The sequence below is a fragment of the Molossus molossus genome, unplaced genomic scaffold, assembly GCF_014108415.1.
Source record: "Molossus molossus isolate mMolMol1 unplaced genomic scaffold, mMolMol1.p scaffold_m16_p_2, whole genome shotgun sequence".
NCBI lineage: Eukaryota > Metazoa > Chordata > Mammalia > Chiroptera > Molossidae > Molossus > Molossus molossus.
The window spans coordinates 103,053,551-103,074,766 of NW_023425355.1; the positions used below are offsets into that span (position 1 = coordinate 103,053,551).

General features: G+C 39.9%; 1 protein-coding gene across 1 annotated transcript in view; it reads left to right on the top strand.

The window, feature by feature from the left end:
• SHROOM4 (shroom family member 4) overlaps positions 1–21,216 on the top strand; it is a 226,153-nt gene that overhangs the window by 69,587 nt on the left and 135,350 nt on the right. The window contains exon 2 of the mRNA XM_036271297.1: positions 18,932–19,083. Coding sequence (XP_036127190.1) covers positions 18,932–19,083 — 152 coding nt within the window. The remainder of the gene's footprint in view (positions 1–18,931; positions 19,084–21,216) is intronic.

Consider the following 21,216-nt stretch of genomic DNA (forward strand, 5'->3'; position numbering starts at 1 on the left):
TGTGTGGTTTCCTTTGCTATGGAGAGCTCTGTTGTTCAGCAGGCTCATAAAACACCCTCCTGGACAGCTTCTCAGGCTGAATTTCTGCTCTTTTGGCAGGCTCTATGCTTTATTACCTTGTGAGGTACCTATCCACCTACCTGTTCTCAAGTTGCTTCCTCACACCCAAGATTTGACAGTGCTTTCCTAGGGGACATGGCCAGTGATACTGTTGCCCCAGAGCAGCTAGGGCACTCACAAAAACCAGAGGCAACCACATGGATGGACCTGGCCTTGCAAAATGGAATGCTTCCCTTCTCTCATACTAATTAGTGAATGATGGGATCTGCAAGAAGGGGAAGAATGCTGAGAGAATCCGTTCAGAAAATGAACAGAAAAAGAAATCAAGAAGGTATGGGTGTATTCTTTAAATGGTAGGGCTCCTCTTTTGTTGGGAGTTATCTCAGATCTGGAGAAACCAGCGCTGTGGACAAGTGTGCTAACAATCAAGTCTGTTGACTGTGGGTTCAAATGGATGTGGCACAACTCTTAGACTACATGCCAACTTCACTCTTTTTCTTAAATTTTGCTTTATACTCCTTTCAATAAGAGTTATTTTCTAGTTTATTTATTTTTTTATAAAAGGTAATTTGCAAACCAAAATATGGTTGAATGTCAGGGGAGTCAGTTAAAATATTTGAGTCTTGTACAAACACCATATTCTAAGGTCTTGGCCCAAGCTGCAAACAATTTTCAGGAAAGAAAAGTGCTCAGCAATTAAGTTGAAGCTGGCACAAAAGGATTTCCAAGGTTGAAACCCTGTGGATCCCACGGAGGAGAGGAACAAGAAGCATTTCATCAAGAGTTTCCTACTCAATATAGCTCTCATTTAGTGCTCAGCAATTTAAATATAAATTCCAACAATAACCACTCTGTAAGGAAGGTGTTATTATTCTCCCAATTTAACAGATAAGGAAACAAGTCTCAGAGATTTGGAATGAACTTCCCAAGGTCATATTGCTACTAAATGGCACAGATAGGATTTGCACTAGTGCCCAGCAAACAGTAGAGTCTCAGCTCATGTATGTTGTTTGGGGAAGGAATAAAATTAATGAAAGTCCTTTCTGATGATTAAATTTAGTAGCATATTGTTGCCTGTATGTGTATTTCTGACATTTTATAACAACATTTTTTAATTTATTGATTTTACATGGTGAAAGGAAGGGGGGGGAGAGAGAGAGAGAGAGAGAGAGAGAGAGAGATTGAGATTTGTTGTTCCACTTATTTATGCATTCATTGGTTGATTCTTATATGTGCCCTGACTGGGGATCAAACCTGCAACCTTGGTGCATCGGGATGACACTCTAACCAACTGAGCTACCTATTCTTATATGTGCCCTGACTGGGGATCAAACCTGCAACCTTGGTGCATCGGGATGACACTCTAACCAACTGAGCTACCTATAATGGAATTTTTCAAACATACAGAAAAGTTGAAAGAATTTTACACTGAACACTCATATACCCATCAGATTCTACTATTAACATTTTACTATATTTTCTTTACCACATATCTATTCATGTATTCATTCCCTCTATCCACCCATCAATCACTATAATTTCTGATACATTTCAAAGTAAATTGAAGACATTAGTATAGTTCCCTAAAACATTTCAAAATGCATATTCTCTATGTTTGTTTACAGTTCTTCCTTTTTGTTAATGTAAAATTTACATACAATGAAATGTACAAATCTTTACTATATCAATGGGTAAATTTTGACACACCCTGCACCTATGTATCTCTTGATTTTGTTTTGTTTTTTATCCTCACCCGAGGACATTTTTTGATATTTTGTTCAGATAGAGTGGGAGGGAGAGAGAGAGAGAAACATCGACGTGAAAGGGACACATAGAGGGTTCACCACCCACATGACCCAATCAGGGCCGGGGACAAACTGCAACCAAGGTACGTGCCCTTAGCAGGAACCAAACCCTGGTCTCTCTAGACCGCAGGCTGATGCTTAACCAAACCAGCCAGGGCAACCTGTATATCTCAAATCCCTATCAATATATAGAACATTATCATCAACTCAGAAATTTCCCTCATGTACAGGCACACCTCAGAGAAATCATGGGTTTAGTTCCAGACTACCGCAATAAAGCAAGTTGTAATCTTTTTGCTAGTGAAGGGTCTTGCCTTCAATTTGTAAGAAAGACAACATCTGTGAAGTGCAATAAAGCGAAGGGCAATAAAACGAGGTATGCCTGCGTTTTTGTAATTGCTGACAGTATTGCAGATGTCCCTCACTCCCCCGCCCCATTGCCCTCCTCCACTCAGCCCCTGCCCAACCTCAGGCTTTCCCCACACTATTTTCTGTGTCCATGGGTTATGCATATATGCTCTTTGGTTAATCTCTTCCTGTCTCCTCCTACCCTCTCCACTGAGATCTATTATTCTGTTCCAAGCATCCATGCCTCTGGACTTCTATTGTTCATCAGTTTATTTTGTTCATCAGATTCCACATATAAGTGAAATCATGTGATATTTGTTTTTCTCTACATAGTTGATCTCACTTTGCATAATAATCTCCAGGTTGATCCATGCTGTCACAAAGGGTAAGAGATCCTTCTTTTTTTATAGTTGCATAGTATTTCATGGTATAAATGCACTACAGCTTTATTATCCATTCATCTAATGATGGGCACTTGGGCTGTTTCCAGATCTTAGCTATTGTAAATAGTGCTGCCATGAACATAGGGGTGCATAGTGTATGTTGTTTTTAATTGTGCTATACAGCTTTCCTAACTGAACCAGCAGCTCCATTGGCAGCCAGAAGTCTATTATTATCACTGGGAGGCTATGCTGAGATCACTTTTTCTTCATTGGCTGATGCCTTGGGGAGAACCAGTTGGAATTTAACAAGATTTGGTCCTCAGATCACTTCACTTTGAAAAATTTCTTCTCCTTTCAAGCAAACATTTGTGAAAGGTGGACCATTGATTACAACAATTAATGTATTAGTTTAAATGGAGGTGGAAACATTGAATATTTTGTTCGATTATTATAATTCAATGTCAGTAATGTATAAGGGCTAGCATTAATGGCTGCTCTTTTCAGCAGGGTCTCTTTTGTCTATGTTTGTTTAAAAGTAAAAATAATGCTGCTAAACAGAAAATGTTTCCAGGTTGGTCCTCAAAGTGAGCTTTAGTCAGTTAATTGAAGCTCAGATAAGGGCTAAGAGCTGAAATGTACACAGAACACTCAAAGGAGTGTGTGTGCCTGAGTAGGGTTTAGATGAGAAACCCAAAGGGCCTTTGGCCTATTTGAAAAAAGCCTATTGGATCAGGTAACCTGAGTTACCTCCTTGAAACCCAGGCTTGGGGTAATTTGGTAGGTAGTACAAGTCAGGCTATTCCATGGTCTGGAGATTGTGAGAAATATTGTAGACTGAATTGGTGGAGGGAGATACTGTACCAAACATGCCTATAGCCTTGGTCCTGTTGGTTAATGGTACTGCTGCTGTCTGGCAATGTGAACATCACCACTTAGGACTTCTCATCCAGGGATTTCTACAATTGAGAGTTTATTAAAAGCACAAATTGCTGGGGCTTTCCCCCAGAATTTCTGATTCAGTAGACCTAGTGTGGGTCCAAAAAAATTGCATTTCTAACTAGCTCCCAGGAGATGCTGCAGCTGCTGGTTCAGCAACCACACTTTGAGAACCTCTGCTTGAATGAATGGATCAGTAAATAGAATCCTTTGTGCAAGAACATATTTCCCCCCTCTGACCTTATGGCATTATTTCTAGTTAAGTGAGAATGGGCATACTCCACAAAGGATGTGTTTGCTCCTGCCAAGTTTTAGAATGAGGGGAATACTAGGGAGGACATATACAGGATGCCTGAAACTGTGGATAATACCAAACCCTAGATATACTATGCTTTTTCCTATTCATCCATACCTACAATACAGTTTAATTTATCAATTAGGCACAGTAAGAAATGAACAACAATAACTACTAATAAAAGAACAATAATATAATCATACTATAATAAAAGTTATGTGAATGTGGTCCTTCTGTCTGTCTCTCAAAATATCTTGTACTGTACTCACCCTTTTTGTGATGATGTGAGATAATATAATACCTACATGAGGAGATGAAGTGAAGTGAATGACGTAGGCATGGTGACACAGCGTTAGGCTATCTTGCAGTCTGGGGCCATTATTAAGTAAAATAAGGGTTACTTGAACACAAGCACTGCGATACAGAACAGTCGATCTGGTAATTGAGATGGCTATTAAGTGACTAACATGCAGAGAGCGTATATAGCATGAATATGATAGACAAATGGATGAGTCATGTCCTGGGCGGAATGGAGTGGGACTGCAAGAGATTTCATCAAGCTACTCAGAACATCGCACAACTTGAAATTCATGAATTATTTATTTCTGGAATTTTTTATTTGATATTTTTAGACTGCAGTTGCTTGAGAGTAACAAACTACAAAAAGCGACACCATGGATAAGGGAGGACTACTGTACACTACCTCTTTCTTCAACATGCACAGCAGGAATTTCAGTTTGTACTGCTTATTATGATGCTGGTTTTTTCACAGTCCTAACTGATCTTGCTGCATACAAGGAAAGAACCCAGGCCCCAAACCACATGACACAGTTTTAATCAACTCTCTCCCATGTCGGGACCCTTAGAAAGAGATAATATGTGGCTATGGAGACCATACGTCCCAGATTTCCTGGGATAGCTCTGATTTCACATAGTCTATCCTCTCGTCCTCATAAATATAATTGTCAGACCATGTCCTGCTTTTGGGTTCAGAAAATATTGTTCCCATATGCATGGCTTAGGGGCCTTGGGGAGCCAAAAACAAGTCTTCACTTTCCTGAGATTGAGGGGGCCAGGGCAAAAGCTTGGCTCACAGAAAGGGCTACAGAGTTGGGATAAACCTAGACATTTGAGATTGGCAACAAGCTGCTTGTTGTTCCTTCTTTGTGTGTGTGTGTGTCTCAGTGAAGTGATTCCTGTTACAGATCCTTGAGTATTACAAATATGAGATTCTGAGTGCCGAGAGAGACTGAATTGGACCTCTGGCTGCCTCTCTTTCCTCCTTCCCCCACTCTCTGGAAGGACCACACAGAAATAGCCCAGACAGAAGAGCCACTCCAAAGAAGGAAATTCCACAACCTTCATTGACCCACCACCCAGTCTAATATTTACCTACTTTATCTGACAGGAAGTTCTTCCTTCTTGCTAACACCAGTCCCTCTCATTGCAATTTTAGTTTCTTTTCCCTTGCTCTGCTTTCAATCAAAATTGAGAACAGCTGGTCCTCACCCTCTATGTTCTTTATATGCTTAAAAGTCATATTAAACCATTCTTCCTGGGCCCAGGTTTAACCATCCTTAGAGCTCCTTTATCTTTCCTGCATGCATCTGACTTGCCAGCCGTTTAATCATCTTTGCCATAGGGAAGCAGCTTAGGCAGTTTGCGCCAACAGTGCAGCAAAGCCTAAAGCTTTATGACTTGTGCTAATGGGCATGCTAAATGTTTAGTAGAGGCTATTTTCGAGCACGCAATTGTGAACAATTTAAAGTGGACTGTACATGGAACCCATTTCCTCTCCTGGCTCCCCCAACAGGGCCTCCCCTTAGCAGCTGAAATGAGTTAGTGGCAATCAGCATAGAATAGGAATCCTGTGGTTTCTGCCCTTTCCCTCCTGCTGGTTCTATGGCAGCTAGACTCCTAAAATGAGCTTTTTCCTTAGTATGGCCAGTAACTGTGTCTTTGAATAACTTGGGCAAGGGGTCTAGGAATCACCTTTGCCAAAAAGCATGACATTCTAGTGCTAAAACACCATGTGAGGTTTAGGAGAGGGTGGGAGAACGGGTTAACAGGGATCCATGAGAAAGAGTGGACCCACAATGTTTGCTATCTACAGGACGATTGCACCTCAAAGTCAGACATTCCTTTTTTGCAAGTTTATGGGGGAATTGTCTGGCCTTTGTACACTTGGCCTTTGTCTACTGTACCAACTCTGTGAAAGTGATGCCAGCAATCTGTGGCAGAATCCCAGCCTCAGGGCCAGTTTTGTTTCTAAAGAGAGGAGGGTAACTTGCTATGCAACGAGATTTTCTGTATCTGGTGTGTTACCTGCCTTTTGTGTGGTGCAGGGAGGGCTGTTATCTGAGGTTACGCTGCAGGGTTGGGCCCAGGGCCCATGCCCATCAGGGCAAAATAGATCTAGCTTATGGCACTGCAGAGTGAAGGAATAGGGTCAACTGATATTTGTCCTATTCTCATCATCACACTAGTGGCTCCTCCCTTTTAATCAAACCTTAAAAGCTCTTCTCTTCATAAACACTAGCCAGGCAGTTTGTCTCAGCAAAGCTACAGAGGCAGTTAATGTACTCAGCCGTAAAGAAGGAAGAGAAAATGACAGAGAAGAAAAAAATAGCATTTGTATGAGGGTGTCATTGAAGGCTTCATCACAGATACACTCAAGATGTAGACAGAAACAGAAATTGTCTTGGGGTGGGGGTAGGGAGAGCCGTTTGATTGAAGCATTAGCTGCCTTGGCACTGAGCCAAGGCAAATTGCCAGAGAACCATTAAACTCTGTGTAATTCCATATAATTCACAGCAGCCACAGGTAATCTGAATCAGACCTGACAAAACGTCCCTATCACTTATTGTTCATTAGTGCTGAATGCATACTACAGGTATTTAAACTTGTTTTAGTCATATCATGGTGGCCATATTTTCCAAACCCCCCACATCAGGAAACCTGGCTCAACAAAGGATTTTTTTTTCTGACTTGTGAATTTGTTTATATGAAAAGCCTCACGAAAGTATAAACACTAAATCCCACTTAAACACTGAACAAATGGCCTTTAAGGAAAAAAAGCTATAGTTACATAAGATTGGGTCAGGGCAAGCTCTCATTCAGACATTGGTGAGGGTCCCCCCTCCTCTTAAACACACCTTTTTAGGGGTCTGAGGGAATTGGTTAACTAAGCACTAAATCAAATTAGGATCTGGTTTATGCCCATCGTCTGGATTTTCTCTTAAACTTTTCAGGAATGGTAGACTGAAAGGGCCTGTTGTAATGTCTGTACACAGGAAGGTGGAGTAGATATTACTTTGAATTCCCAGATGCTGGGTGCAGTTAAATCTCCCAGCATTCATGGTCTGTTTGTAAGGGATTGTGTGTGTTTTAAATTAACTTCCTAAGGCTGAGAATGTTAAAAACTAAGGAGAATCATATATGGGTTCAAGGTATTGTTGACATGCACCTAAGTTTACTTAAAAGCTTTATTCCTCTCACCAAATTAAGTCTAATAATCACCTCTGGGCACTCACCACAAACAGGAGATATTTAGCTCAAAGGATAATTATTTCTAGACTATTCTGAGCCAATAATGATAATGCTTTTTAAAAAGCTTTTTTTAAAATGCTTTTTAAAGTGCCTCTTGAACCAGAACTCTTTGCATTGCTAGTTAAGGATCATGAGTAGCAATATGTCCATGGAAAACAAAAATGCGTTATCACATCCTTGCAGAAGGAAATATCTTAAACTTAATAGATTCTGTATGTTGGGCAAGTCATGTAACATCCATGAATCTCAGTTATATGATCAGCAAAATGAAAATAATGTTACTTGTCCAGAATCAGACAAATGAGAGGGGTGATATCCTGGACTCCCTTCAAAGTCTAATTTCAGCCAATATTTATTGAGCGACTGCTATGTGCTCAATACAAACATTTGTTTTCCTAATTGCCAGTGGTAGACCTATAAAAAGACATTATTTGACTGTTTCTCCCATTATAGTGTAAGCATCTCGACAGAAAGTAAACATATGTAGAAATAAGTGAGATAATACAAAATGATAAATTGTATGAAGAAAAAAAACATGGTAATGTGATGAAGAATGAGGGTTGGGAAAAGAAAGAATAAATCTACTTTATATTGGTGGTCAAGGAACGACCTCTCTGAGGAGGTAACATTTGAGCTAACACTTGAATGATGAAGGGAACCATATTAGGATCTAGAAAAGCATGTTCTGAACAGCAAAAACAGCAAGTGCAAAGGTTTTGAGGTGGGGATGGGCTTGACCCCTCCGAAGAACAGAAAGTTCAGTATGACTGCAGTGTGTGTAGGAAATTAGGCCAAAAATGCAGACATGACCAGATTGTGTAGGGCTTCTAATCTGCTGCTATTTACATGGTAAGAATCATTCCTGGTCTCCCTGCCTGATTTAATTAGTGAACATAAGTGCCAGATGTTAATGATAGGGTTCTTGATGTTTGCCTATAAGAAACCCAGGAAGAGGCTGGGGGGGGGGGGTGGTAGAGGGAAGGCTAAGGCAGAGAAAACAAGCTCAAATACTTTGGGGAGAGAAAGATGGGAATGGAAGAGTTTGTACCCAGGAGAGGTGGTTAGGGAGAGCTGGAGAAAGGTTGGAGGAAAGAGGAAAAGCACCAGTGATCTTGGCTATGGGGAACATCCTCAGTGCCAAGGTTTGTGGAGTCTGCTGTCAGAAGGGGTCAACCATTAAAGGAAAAGAGGGTGGGCTCTACCCTTGTGTTTAAAATTAGAGAAGTGGGGGTGAGCAGAGACTGGAGCTAAAAATCTGGTTCTTTTCATCCAGCCTTAACCTGAAAAGCAAGCCTGCTACCAGGAGAAAAGCTTCCACACTGCTTTATCCTTAATGATTCCCCATATCTTAATCTCAGATTCCCATCATATCCTCCTTCATTTTCTTCTCAAACAAATCCTGGAATTGCAACCCACGCACTCTGATGTAAGAGTCCCTACTTAACACCAACACACAAACAATTGAGTACATTTTCTCTTTCTTTTTTTTCAATTGTGGAACTCAGTTTTGTTTTATTTGATGCATCTTGCTGAAATGGTTATGTCACTTCTCAGTCACCATGTGAACAGGAGAGTAGCTTGGACCAGAGCAGTGTACTTACTAATTTCCAGCTTTGCAGCCCTCTATGAAAGCAGCAGTAAGTGTGCTAATTTAATATTAAATTAGATCTATCCTGTATTTGTAAGGAATATTATTGTTATTGCCTATGCAGCATCTATGTATATCTTGGTAGGTTATTTCTGTGGAAGTTGTTGGCGTTGATAGCTGTTATGCAGAAGGATGAGAGGCCATTAATTGCCTCTTTACACCCTCTTTATGTAACACTGTTCAGAGGGCTAAGCGAGGAGCAAAGATTAAAATTATTGCTGAAGAAAGGAGGCCTGGGCAGAGGCAAACAATATCCTGGGAGCAAAATGCAGGGGCCCAGCTGTGGAAAAGATAAAGCCAGCCACCTCTCCCTTCATCCACATCTTATAGAGGGCACAGGTGCCTAGTAAGTGGTTTCTAGACAGTAGAGCAGGCCTATTGGTTTCCAGAGGTAGCCTTTTGTCCCTTCTCTGAAGGGTGTTAGTCTTTTGGTCTTTTCCCAGTCAGAAATGACTAATGTTGGATATGTGCACTCTTTAGAAACTGTCTTTGGCTTTTTGCATAATAGGTTATAAATAAATGGCTTCAGGGAGCCAGCATGAGTTATTGAGTGAATCTGGCTTTTGGATGGCTCAGATTCCAGATAGTTAATCACATCCTCTTGGGCTGAAAGGCTATATGTAACTTTCACATTCAGCTGGAAAGTTAAAAAGATACTTTTGACGAACTTGAGAAATAGTTTTAACATCGACATTGGGTTGATAGTGGAGAAATAAAGATTATATTAGCCCAATTAGGATTATTTCCATCTCTCTCTAGTAATCTGGCAGAATTTAGTACCCACTTATGTTTTAATTTGGGCATTTCTTACAAACATTCATGCACAATTCATAAATGTCAACAGGTTAATGTATCCTATTTCCATTGCTTTTATATTAGATGGTATGAGAAAGTCTGTTGAACTTTTCTGTCATCTAGGGTCACCCACTAGATTTTCACACTGTGTTCTCTTAATGCTGGGGAGCATCACGGACTTTCTGGTTTGCCTTAGACTTTTTTGTTTTTTAATGTAACTCAATTTTGTTAAAATAGACATTTAATGGACATAAGAAAAAGGACTGGGCCCTGGCCGGTTTGGCTCAGCGGTTAGAGCGTCGGCCTGCGGTCCTGAGAGACCCGGGTTCGGTTCCCGCTAAGGGCGCGTACCTTGGTTGCAGTTTGTCCCCGGCCCTGGTCGGTTGTGCGGGTGGCAGCCACTCGATGTGTTCCTTTCACATCGATGTTTCTCTCTCTCTCTCTGTTCCTCTCTCTCCCTCCCACTCTACCTGAACAAAAAATGGAAAAATGTCCTCGGGTGAGGATAAAAAAAAAAAAAAGAAAAAAAGAAAAAGGACTGGAGGAGGAAACCATCAAAATACGATTAATGCCTATCATGTCTGAGTGAAAGAATATGAATGATTTAAATTGTTTCTTATACTTTCCTCTATTTTCAAAATTGTCTACTTGGATCACATATTACTTTGTTTAAATTCTTTTTAAATAACATCCATTAGTTTACTTTAATAGAGTTGACTATAAACAAAAGAGCAAAAAAAGACCTGCTATCTTATTACCCAGAAAATTCTGTTGGCATTTTTTAAAAAGTAACATACAAACATTGAGGTCCTAGAGAAAATTAATAGTGGAACTTCCCATCTGCTTACAACCTCCACCCCCCACCCCCTATAGTTTCCTTCAAGGGGAAAAAAGAAACCAGTATCTATCAGTACAAAGAGATCTATCTCATTTACATTTTTTAAAAATGTTATACAAGGGAGCTAAAATTATGGTTGTATATAGTGAACTCTGTTGCTGTCAACTACTTCTAGAAGTCAAGGAACAAAGTCTTTAGCATGCTACCGTATTCTTTCCTCTAGTTTCTTCTACTCCAGTTCTCCCTGAACTCTATCATATCAGCTTTGCAAGGTTCTTTGCTCACTTGTTTCACTGAAATTCATAGCTTATTAGACAGCCAAGAAGCATAGGCAATCCAGTAGGAGGCAATGATGATGCCTGAAGAAGAGATAGTTGCCCATGCGACAATGACCTGATTGGATGTTCTGCTTCTCTGAGTGGGTATGAGGAACTCTGGGGACCATGAAAAAGAGACATATCTGGGATAGACAGGAGGGGCAGAAAATAGCTCCAAGATTGGATGAGAGATTGAATCTGTTTTTATGATATCCAGATAGAAATTGGTTGGTGATTATTTTTAAAAGTTTCACTTTTACCAGTTGGCAACTTTGTCTTCATTTTCATTCCCTATTGAAATTATCCACCTTATTGGAAGGAGTGGGGCAGGAGAAGAGTGTTTCAAAGCACAGAGGAACAATGGAAAAATTGATAAATTATAGCCCTATTATGAAGGCTTACCTTTTAAGTGAAATGCTTTGCCTTGATTAAAGCTATGAGTATGTGAAAATAGTACCTGGTGGTTGGTCCCTACATCAGAAATATTATCTGTATAGTCTAGTAGTCTTTATTTTTTAAATTATTTATTAAATTAAGGAATACTTTATATATACAGTAAAATGCACAAATCTCAATGAATATTTAGATACGTATATTTTCATGTAATTAGCTTCCAGATCAACATGTAAAACATTTCCAGCACCCCTGAAAATTACCATCATGTGCCTTCATAATCAGTACACCCTCTCCAGAGGTAACCACCATTCTGAGTTTTATTGCCATAGATTGATTAGCTTTGTCTGTTCTTGACCTTCATATAAAATGGAATCATACAGTCTATACTGTAGTCTGGTCTCTTTCAATTAATGTAATATTATTCATCCATTTTGTTGCATTTATCAGTAGTTTGTTCTGTTTTATTGCTGTGTATTATGACATTTTGGATATGTATGTACTTTGATGGACATGTGAGTTGTTCCAATTTTTGTTTATTATGAATAAAGCTACCATGAATAATCAAATCTTTTTGTGGACACATGTACTTCTTTCTCTTGAGTATATTTAAGTGTGCAATGTCTGGGTCCAAGAGAAGGTGCACAGATTTCTAAAGTGGTTGTACAATTTTACACCTCCACCAACAATGTAGAGTTCAAATATCTTGCTAATACTTAGTGTTTTCAGTCTTTTTAATTTTAGGCATTCTGTTAGATGTGTAGTGATATTTTACTGTGATTTTAAATTGCATTTCTCTGATGAAAAGTGATATTGAACACCTTTCATATGCCTATTGAGCATTTGGCTCTCTTATTTAGTGAAGTGACTGGTCAGGTATTTTGCCAATTGTTAATTGGTTGATTTTTTTCTTATTGATTTGCAGGAGTTATTTTTATATTTTGGATATAAATTTTTTTGTCAGATATATGTATTGTGAATATTTTTCCCAGTCTGTGGCTTGTCTTTTTACTTTATAGTGACATTTTTTATTAATATATTTTTTAAAATTTAGATGAACTCCAGTATAATACTCTTTCTCTTATGATTATTGCTTTTTGCATTCTGCCTAAGAAATCTTTGCTCACCTTACAGTCAAGAAGATATTCTCTTATGTTTTACTCTAAAAGCTTTATGGTTTTAGTCCTGTTGTTTAAGGCTATGATTTGGCCAAATTTTTTAGTACAAATTTACATTAGTAAAAGTATTTTGAGTATGTGTCTCAAATATACATAATTTTATTTGTGGATGATATTATTTACTACTACCAATATTAAATATTAATGTCTTGAGTTTTAATTATTTTAGATAAGTATAAATATAAACAGAAGTTCTAATATCTCCTCTTCAGTAGATAATCTTGGGCATAACCTGGATATATCCACCGCACTCTGGAGAATATTGTTCTAAACCACCAAAGGCTAACACTTTTGACGAACACTGGTATTATTAATGTCAGCAAGAGACTTCAGTGTAACCAATTGGCTAGAGTGTACAAAGTGTGAACAGGACCCCAATGAGTATATTGCTGATAATGGAAGAAACCCTGAGTTTACTCTTTTTTTAATTTATTTATTTTTGTTACAGATGTTTCTCCTTTTCTCCCCACTGATTCCCCCCTCCCCCTCCCTCCCCACCCTGTCCCCAGCTTTGTTGACCTTGCATAGTGATGTTTATTCCCACTTATCTGACTTATGGAGACAGCAGGATGATCTGTCTTGGTAGGATCAAAGACAAACTGGCTTTTGGTTGCTGATATAGGATATAGTGCCTTTGACTCCCTACCCCTTTCCTCATCACCAAATGCCTAGAGCTGAGTTTGGCTCTTGGTTGATTGAGTTTTTGGCATAGATACTTAGAATTTGACTTGGGCTAATCCACAGGGATATTTAATAATTTTGAGTTTAGAGGGCCTTTGTTGTAAGGATTAGTAAACTATATGGTGATTAAGCAGCTGGGGAGGTGTCTATAGGGATAGGGTCATGCTGTGGTGCTCATGGGAGCCCATGGGCCTGATTCACAAAACTTTACATTCTGGAACAGCCTCTTGTAGAATGTGGGTACCTGCTTCTTAGCTGGTAGAGGAAGAGAATATTTTCTCATTTGATGTCTACCTCCTCCATCTGCCTCAATATAGGGATTACTACTTAGAACCAGGCCTGCTTACATTTTTGTAATTGATTGGTGTTTTTGAATTCTTCTTTATTTAAGAAAGAGGTTTTCATTTTCTGATTTGCCTTTGGGGAAGCTGGAGTAAGGTAGAGAAGATGAAATTAGAAATATCAGAGTTTCTTGTTTTTCTCATCTAGACTACTTTGGAAATTTGAGAGGGATTTTGAAGGGAGAGAGTTGCTAAGACAGACAAGTTTGGGCAGCCGATATGTCTGCAACCTGGAATCAGATTGTTGGAAGTCATGGCAATGAGACTGCAGAGTTTTCAAAGCCTTTATCTCCTCTGTCCAGGGCACTCTGATTAACCTCTCCTAGCATGATCAGATTCTAAGGGGTACCACTAGGGTAGAGAGGGCAGATCAGAAACAGTCCCCAACCTGTGATGTACTCAAGATTTCAAACTAAGTTTCAGAATAGGCACAGACTTTATCATTATTTGATGGTCCTGTTTTCTAATATTTAAACTTCTGAAATACAGCTTATTACCACCTCTACATTGTCTTTCTATTGATTCCCCAGAAAAGACTGATTGGTAAATGAGAGTCTGAAATGTTACTCAAAACCTGAAAATCTTTTAGAGGGTATTAAAAAGATATTCAGAAGATATTCTATTTTCTTACAGCAATCCAGCCACTATATTCTAGGTGGACCTTTTTGGTTTTTCTTTTAAAAATTACATACATTTAAACAAGTTACCATGTTGTTTGCCTTCTTATACTAGCTGGTGGAAGTAGGAATATAGGCTGGTAATTTGGCCAGAAGGTCCTAGAACTGGCCAAGAAAGTTTTAGTCAATGCCTAATTTTCCAATAAATTTCTTATGGCAAGCAGTTATTTACAGTCATGTCATTGGTTTTTAATGCTGCTCTTACACTATTGTTATAAGCATTCAATACCAGTTGGTTATTGTTGCAGGTGCTGTTTCTTTTGCTGAATGCATTTTAAAAGATAAACCTGATTTAACTTTTTTCTCCACTTTCTCATCTCTTCTAAATTTATTCAAAAGATCCAACCAAGTATCTGCTAATATGTGACTAAATAAAAGCTACTAGAAAGCCAGTAAGTGCTGTTAAGTCCTTTTTTTTTTTTTTTTTTTTTTTTGCCTTTACTCTCAAGGGACCAACTTGTCTCTTTGTTGACAGCTATCAGAGTACTTAATGCTGCATTGAAGACCCATCAAAAATTTCCAGATCATCAGCTCATTAGCACAAAATGGTGCTTCAGAAATCTCTCTCAGTGTCCAAACTGTGCTTTTTAAGTGTTCCAACCTTGATGGACCACTCTGAAACAATATATAAAGAATACAGGAAAATGGGAGATGAATATTAATTAGTCCGTTTTGAAGGAGTGAAACATGGATGAAGGCAAAGTACAATGGGATGAAAAGCTGGGATTATCTGTGTCAGCAGAAGGATACAGCATGACTTTGCTAACTGTTCACAGATCACTGAATGTCACAGCTCCAAAGGCCCTCACAGAGCATCGAGTCAGACCCCCACATTTTACCAGTAAGGGTAAAAGAGACCAAAAGAGGGGAAAGGGACTTATCCAAGGTCAGTTGGCTCTTCCAAACTTTCTAGACACCAACTGATTTTTTGTTATATGACCTTTATGCAATCAATGTTCAATTACTTGGGCTGCTCACTGCTAGTTCAGCGATTACTTGAACAATTCATACTGACATTCCAATGCATCTGGGTGCAATCTGAGAATTTACAACACTTTAAATGCAACAAGAAGCCACCCAGAAGCTCTGATTCAGGAAACCTAGAAAGTTGACCAGCTTTACTGAATGGACAGCATAAAATGATGCTATACAGCCCCTTAAGCAGGTCATGTTATTCTCAACAAGTTTGTTGAGTCATACCTTTCCTGGGACCCAGCCAGAGTTATGAGTGGGTTGGTTGGGAGGGGAAAACAAAGCTTTTCAGAAAAGAATATACAAAGTGAGGCAAATGTAGGTTTACAGCTATTTGTATGGGAAATAATACAATAATTAATAAGTAATAATACAAGAATAAACTCTCATACTCACAACTGTAAACACTTTTGTCACACCCTGTATATATCTTTTTCCCTCATTCTCTCCCTTTCCCTTTCCTTTCCTCTTTCCTCCCCCTTCCTTTCCTCCCCCTTCCCTTCCTTTCCTCCCCCTTCCCTCCCCTTCCTCCCCTTCCCTCCCCTTCTTCCCCCTTCCCTCCCCCTTCCCTTCCCTTCCCTTCCCTCCCCCTTCCCTTCCCTTCCCTTCCCTTCCCTTCCCTTCCCTTCCCTTCCCTTCCCTTCCCTTCCCTTCCCTTCCCTTCCCTTTCCTTCCCTTCCCTTCCTTTCCTCCCCCTTCCCTTCCCTTCCCTTCCCTTCCCTTCCCTTCCCTTCCCTTCCCTTTCCTTCCCTTCCCTTCCTTTCCTCCCCCTTCCCTTCCCTTCCCTTCCCTTCCCTTCCCTTCCCTTCCCTTCCCTTCCCTTCCCTTCCCTTCCCTTCCCTTCCCTTCCCTTCCCTTCCCTTCCCTTCCCTTCCCTTCCCTTCCCTTCCCTTCCCTTCTTCCCTTCCTTTTTCAATGTCCTTGCTAGAAAAATGAACAGCTGCTTTATCTTCTATATAAACAAATATGTAGTTGAGTCATTGACCTTGATAACTGGCTCTAAAGAGGCAAAACAATAAATGAAAGACATGCTGGATACCAGAAATCTATGTAGAGCCAGGAGAGGAGAAGGACTAGTGAAAAATAATCTTTAAAAGCATCAAAAAATCAGGAGGAGTAAGAAGGAATCAGTTGTATAGCTCAGTAAATGCCCTGTGTCTGGGAAAGGACTAGTTTGGTGTATAGTCCAAGGGATCTTCAACCAAATGGAGTTTTATTCCCTGCTCTGGACCAGTCTGGACCCTGGGATTATGCTGGGTGCCAATAATTTACTGTTCTCTTGTCTGAAAATCCTCACACTTGTGCTAAAGTGTCATTGTCTGTCCTGAGGAGGAGGATGCTGGTGACTGAGAAAGGGCATGGAATGGCAAAGGGGTATGTACTCAGCCTGTAATCTAAGAAAGAGTTCCTGCAAGGACTCAAATAATGACAGCTGCAGCAATAATTAAGCATTTTCGTTTAAAAAGTACCCCTCTTCCATTGTCTGGCCTAGAATAAACAGATCTCGTTAGTGTAACAAAGTGCTTAATTAACCCGAAGTGGTACTTAATATCAATACATATTAAAGGGAAGACTCACTATGGGTAACAGTAATGTGGATAATCGAGTTCTATGAATAAAATAAAGGGGAGAGTGAATTAAGACTAATGTACATCAACAGGAAAAACCATTAGCATTCATTAGTTAGATTCCTGTTGTGGTTGTTAGCCTAAGGAAGCCCTTTCGAATGGCTGGTCCCTGTTCAAAGTCCTGCCTGATGCTGAGGGCCTTCCATGGATGCCAAAGGAATGAGTCATTAAAATAGAACTCCTGAAATTCAAGTACAGCACTTTTTGTTGTTGTTGTTGTTGGCAGCAGGCACCAGTAACTGTGAAGTAATAATGATAATAACAATGGAAATAAGAGTGCAATCCTAATTAATTTGCTGAGAGTTGTTCCCCATTTACCAATATTGGCTTGTTTTGAGTGGTGACCCCAGTACTGGAACAAAGGTATATATATTCAAAGTCACTTGGCTAACCTGTAATTTATCAAACAAAGGTTAATTAAAAAAAAAAACCTGTTGGGTTAGCAGCAATAAATTTAATAACAGTCTGTGATTTAACTCAGAATTTCAATTTATTTGATGGGGTTGTGAAATACTGAATTAACATTTTTCTCTGCTCTCAGGAGGTCTCATCTGCCAAATTGCATATGAGCTGGCCAACCTAAAGCTCAGCAATATTCTAATTTCCATGGTGTGGGATAGATTGGAGGGATGCTTTTAAAGACTGAGAGAAAGATTGGAACAAGAGTAGAAGTAAGTGTAAAACACCTGCAGCGAAGACCAGCCCATAGTCGCCCCACTTAGAATCTAATTTTCTCTAAGGATTGTGTGGTTTAATCACCTTCACCTTCCTTGACCTTGGGAAAAACAAACACAAATAAATACCTCTCCCTGGTTTCATCAGTGGGTTGGACCATTTTTTATTTGACCACTTATGTGAACATATGAATTTTAGATGGTAACCCACCTGAGTCTGGGAGTTGTGTGTGCTTTTCTCTTTTCTGTATCTCCACCATGTCTGTGCATACTAGAAATTCACTAAAAATTTGAAGAATAAATTAATGGATGAATGAGATAATTCTTACCACTATGGATGAAATTGATGTTCTAGTAGGTAGAACTCACCTTTTCAGTTGAAGAAATATATATAAAAATAACCATAAACAAGTTCCATTCTGCTTTGATTTTTTTTGCCTGCCCCAGTGGCTATTATTTATAACTTTGCTTTCAATGCCCCCTTCTTGCCAAGGTTGTCCTACTCAATGTAAATTGACTACCTTCTTGCCAAGAATTGCCCTACTCAATGGAAATTCTGTAGACTGTGGTGGAAGAATGAACACCCAGGTTCCCAGCTTTTGGTAAATATCCACTATGTGCCAGACACTGGAAGCACTGTGCTAGGTACTTCTTGAAGAACACAGATAAATATCAAGTACTTTGTTTGTACATACTTTGTATCTTTTGAATTTGCAATTCCACTCACAGAATATTGAGCTGGAAGCTACCTTCTGAGTCAACCCCTTTGCTATAACAATCAAAGCTCTTACATGTTTTGAGGGCTTACTGCTCCCAAACACTTTGTATACTAACAACCCTGTGAGGTAGGTACTTGTGTTATCTATATTTCACTCATCAGGTCCTTGAGACACAGAGATATTAGGTAACTTGCTCAGGGTTACACAGCTAGGAAGTACTAGACCCAAGATCCAAACTCAAGTTTGTCAGAGTTCAAAGTATGCCCAAAGATAGGAGAGGACTTGCCAAAGGTGATTTTGCTGGAGTTTAGCTCTTCTGGCTCTAATATACATGCACATTTTGCTATGCCGTTCTGTTACTTTAGCCCATATTGTGGGGTTCCTTCCAAGCATTACTTTCATATTTAAAAGTGCTTGTCTCCCCAGATGGACAGATTGTATTATTACTGTGTTGCCTCCTTCCTCAAGGGCTTGCTCAAACTTTGCCTTCAGTAAATAATGGCCTGCGATCAGCTTTTTAGCTGCTGCCTGGGGCTTCCTGGAGCCATTCCTCACCTACCTCACCACCACCTCGCGCCATCCCACCCTGCCTCAGTACTCATTTCGGCTCAGAGGTTGGGAGAAGCCAGGGAGTAGAATTTTAGGGAAGGATTTGCCTCACCACCTGATTTCTGTTTTGTTCTCTGCAACACAGATTGAAGATGGGGGCAAGGCAGCCTTGTCCCAGAAGATGAGGACTGGTGATGAGCTGGTGAATATCAATGGCACTCCATTATATGGTTCCCGCCAAGAAGCCCTCATTCTCATCAAAGGCTCCTTCCGGATCCTCAAGCTGATTGTCAGGAGGTAAGGCACAGGGAGCTTCACCACATGGTGCAGGGGCTGCGAAAACCACTTGAGAGAGTCATATCTCTCTCATTATCACTAAGAAGAAAGGTGTTTCCCATAACAGAATTCTGCAGACAAGTAAAGAAGAATGCATTAGGAAAAAGGCCTTTGGTTCAAATCCCAGCACTGTCATATACTACCATTGTCACTTGGACAAATTTATTTTACTTCTGCAAGATTCAGTCTCTTTATTTTCTTTCTTTCTTTATTTATTTTTTTATTTTTTTATCGTCACCCGAGGACATTTTTCCATTTTTTGTACAGATAGAGTGGGAGTGGGAGGGAGAGAGAGGAAGAGAGAGAGAGGGAAACATCGATGTGAAAGGGACACATCGAGTGGCTGCCACCCGCACGACCAACCAGGGCCGGGGACAAACTGCAACCGAGATACGTGCCCTTAGCGGGAACCGAACCCGGGTCTCTCCAGACCGCAGGCAGACGCTCCAACCACTGAGCCAAACCGGCCAGGGCCAGTCTCTTTATTTTCTGTTGAGAGAACAAAATGACTCCATACACACCAAGGGCCTACCTAACCCAGCATTTTTCTGTCTTCTTCCTAACAGGCTGCCACTGTTCAACCGCATAGATTTAAAGAGACCCTACTACCTTCCATGATAGGCATTCCGGAGGCTGTGGCAAACTCTAAGATAGAAACCCTGCCCTTGAGGACTATACAGTCTAGCAGAGGAGAAAAGACACATATGATAAATTAGTTAGCAGTACATTTCTGAAGATAGCAATTTAGGAGATTTTGATTGTCAAATGGAGTTCAGGAGAAAGAAAGCAACTTCAGAATAGATTGATAGGATTAAACACCATAGAGGAGGTGGAATTTAAGCTAAAGGGTGGGTAGAATTTGATAAATAAACCATCAGAAGGAAAAGGCATTCCAGGTGAGTTGAGTGCCATAAGTAGAGGAAATTAAGAGCATTTTAGGACATAGTCATTCTCCTGCCTCCAAACATCTGCCTGGTGAGCTTTCCATATGGTTGCTGCATCTTTGCTGTGTACTACTGGAGCTTATATTTCTTCACGTCTTTTATTTTATTTTTTTATACATATGCATACGTTTCTCCATCTTAATTATTTTTATTAGAAAAAATAATTTAAAGTGTCTTTCCAGGGAGCATGCTGGGCCTTTCCCCTTCCCCTACTTCTCCCCAGGCACATTATCTTTTTTGGTTAATCTTCACCTGAGGATTCATTGATTTTTATTTACTTATTTATTTTTAGATAGAGTGGGAGGGAGGAAGAGAGGGAGAGAAAAACATTGATGTGAAAGAGACACAACATTGACTGCCTTCCGCACAACCCCAACCTGGTAGGTGATCAGACCTGCAATCCAGGCCACTAAGCAGTTTCTTGAAGAGAATAACAAGAGGACAGTTCAATACAACGTTTCCTCTCTTTCTTGGAATGTGGCTGTAAAGTTCTTCATGGCCAGGAAGTTTGATGTGCTCCACAACGCAGAGGAAACACACGAAGGCAGGAAGGCATTGTGAAGCTGAAACCTCACTAAGAACCTCTCTGTTCTGAGATGCTTAGTGGAAAATTTACCATCTGTTCGGGACCCAACAGGAACCTCCATCGCCCTCTTCACTACCAGATTGCATCATCCCCACTAGTCAGTCCAACATGTGGTACTACAGGCTCTGTTTTACTTGCTAGACAGAGCTGTAGATAGGATGGAAGAGGACAAAAGCCCTTCTCTTCATGAAGTCTTGCCCTTTTTAAGGTTCAACTTCTATAACTGGCCCTTCACTACTCCAACCTGTCACAAATAAAATTATTTTTACTCTGAAAAAAATAATAATGTGTCTTTCCACAATTATACTTCCCCCTCTGGCTACTACCCCACCTTCCTTCTTTTGCTTAGGCTCAGTCTTTCAAAAGGAGATTCTATAATCACTGTCTCTTCACTCTTCACCTACCATTTTGTTTTCTACCCATTGCAGTCTAAATTTGACCTTCAGAACTCCACTGAAACTACTCTGTCAAAAGCTACATATTACCGTCTAAATGTCAAAGACAATGAATTATTTTTAATCTTCATCAAATATGACTTATACATAGCATTTGATCTTGTTACTG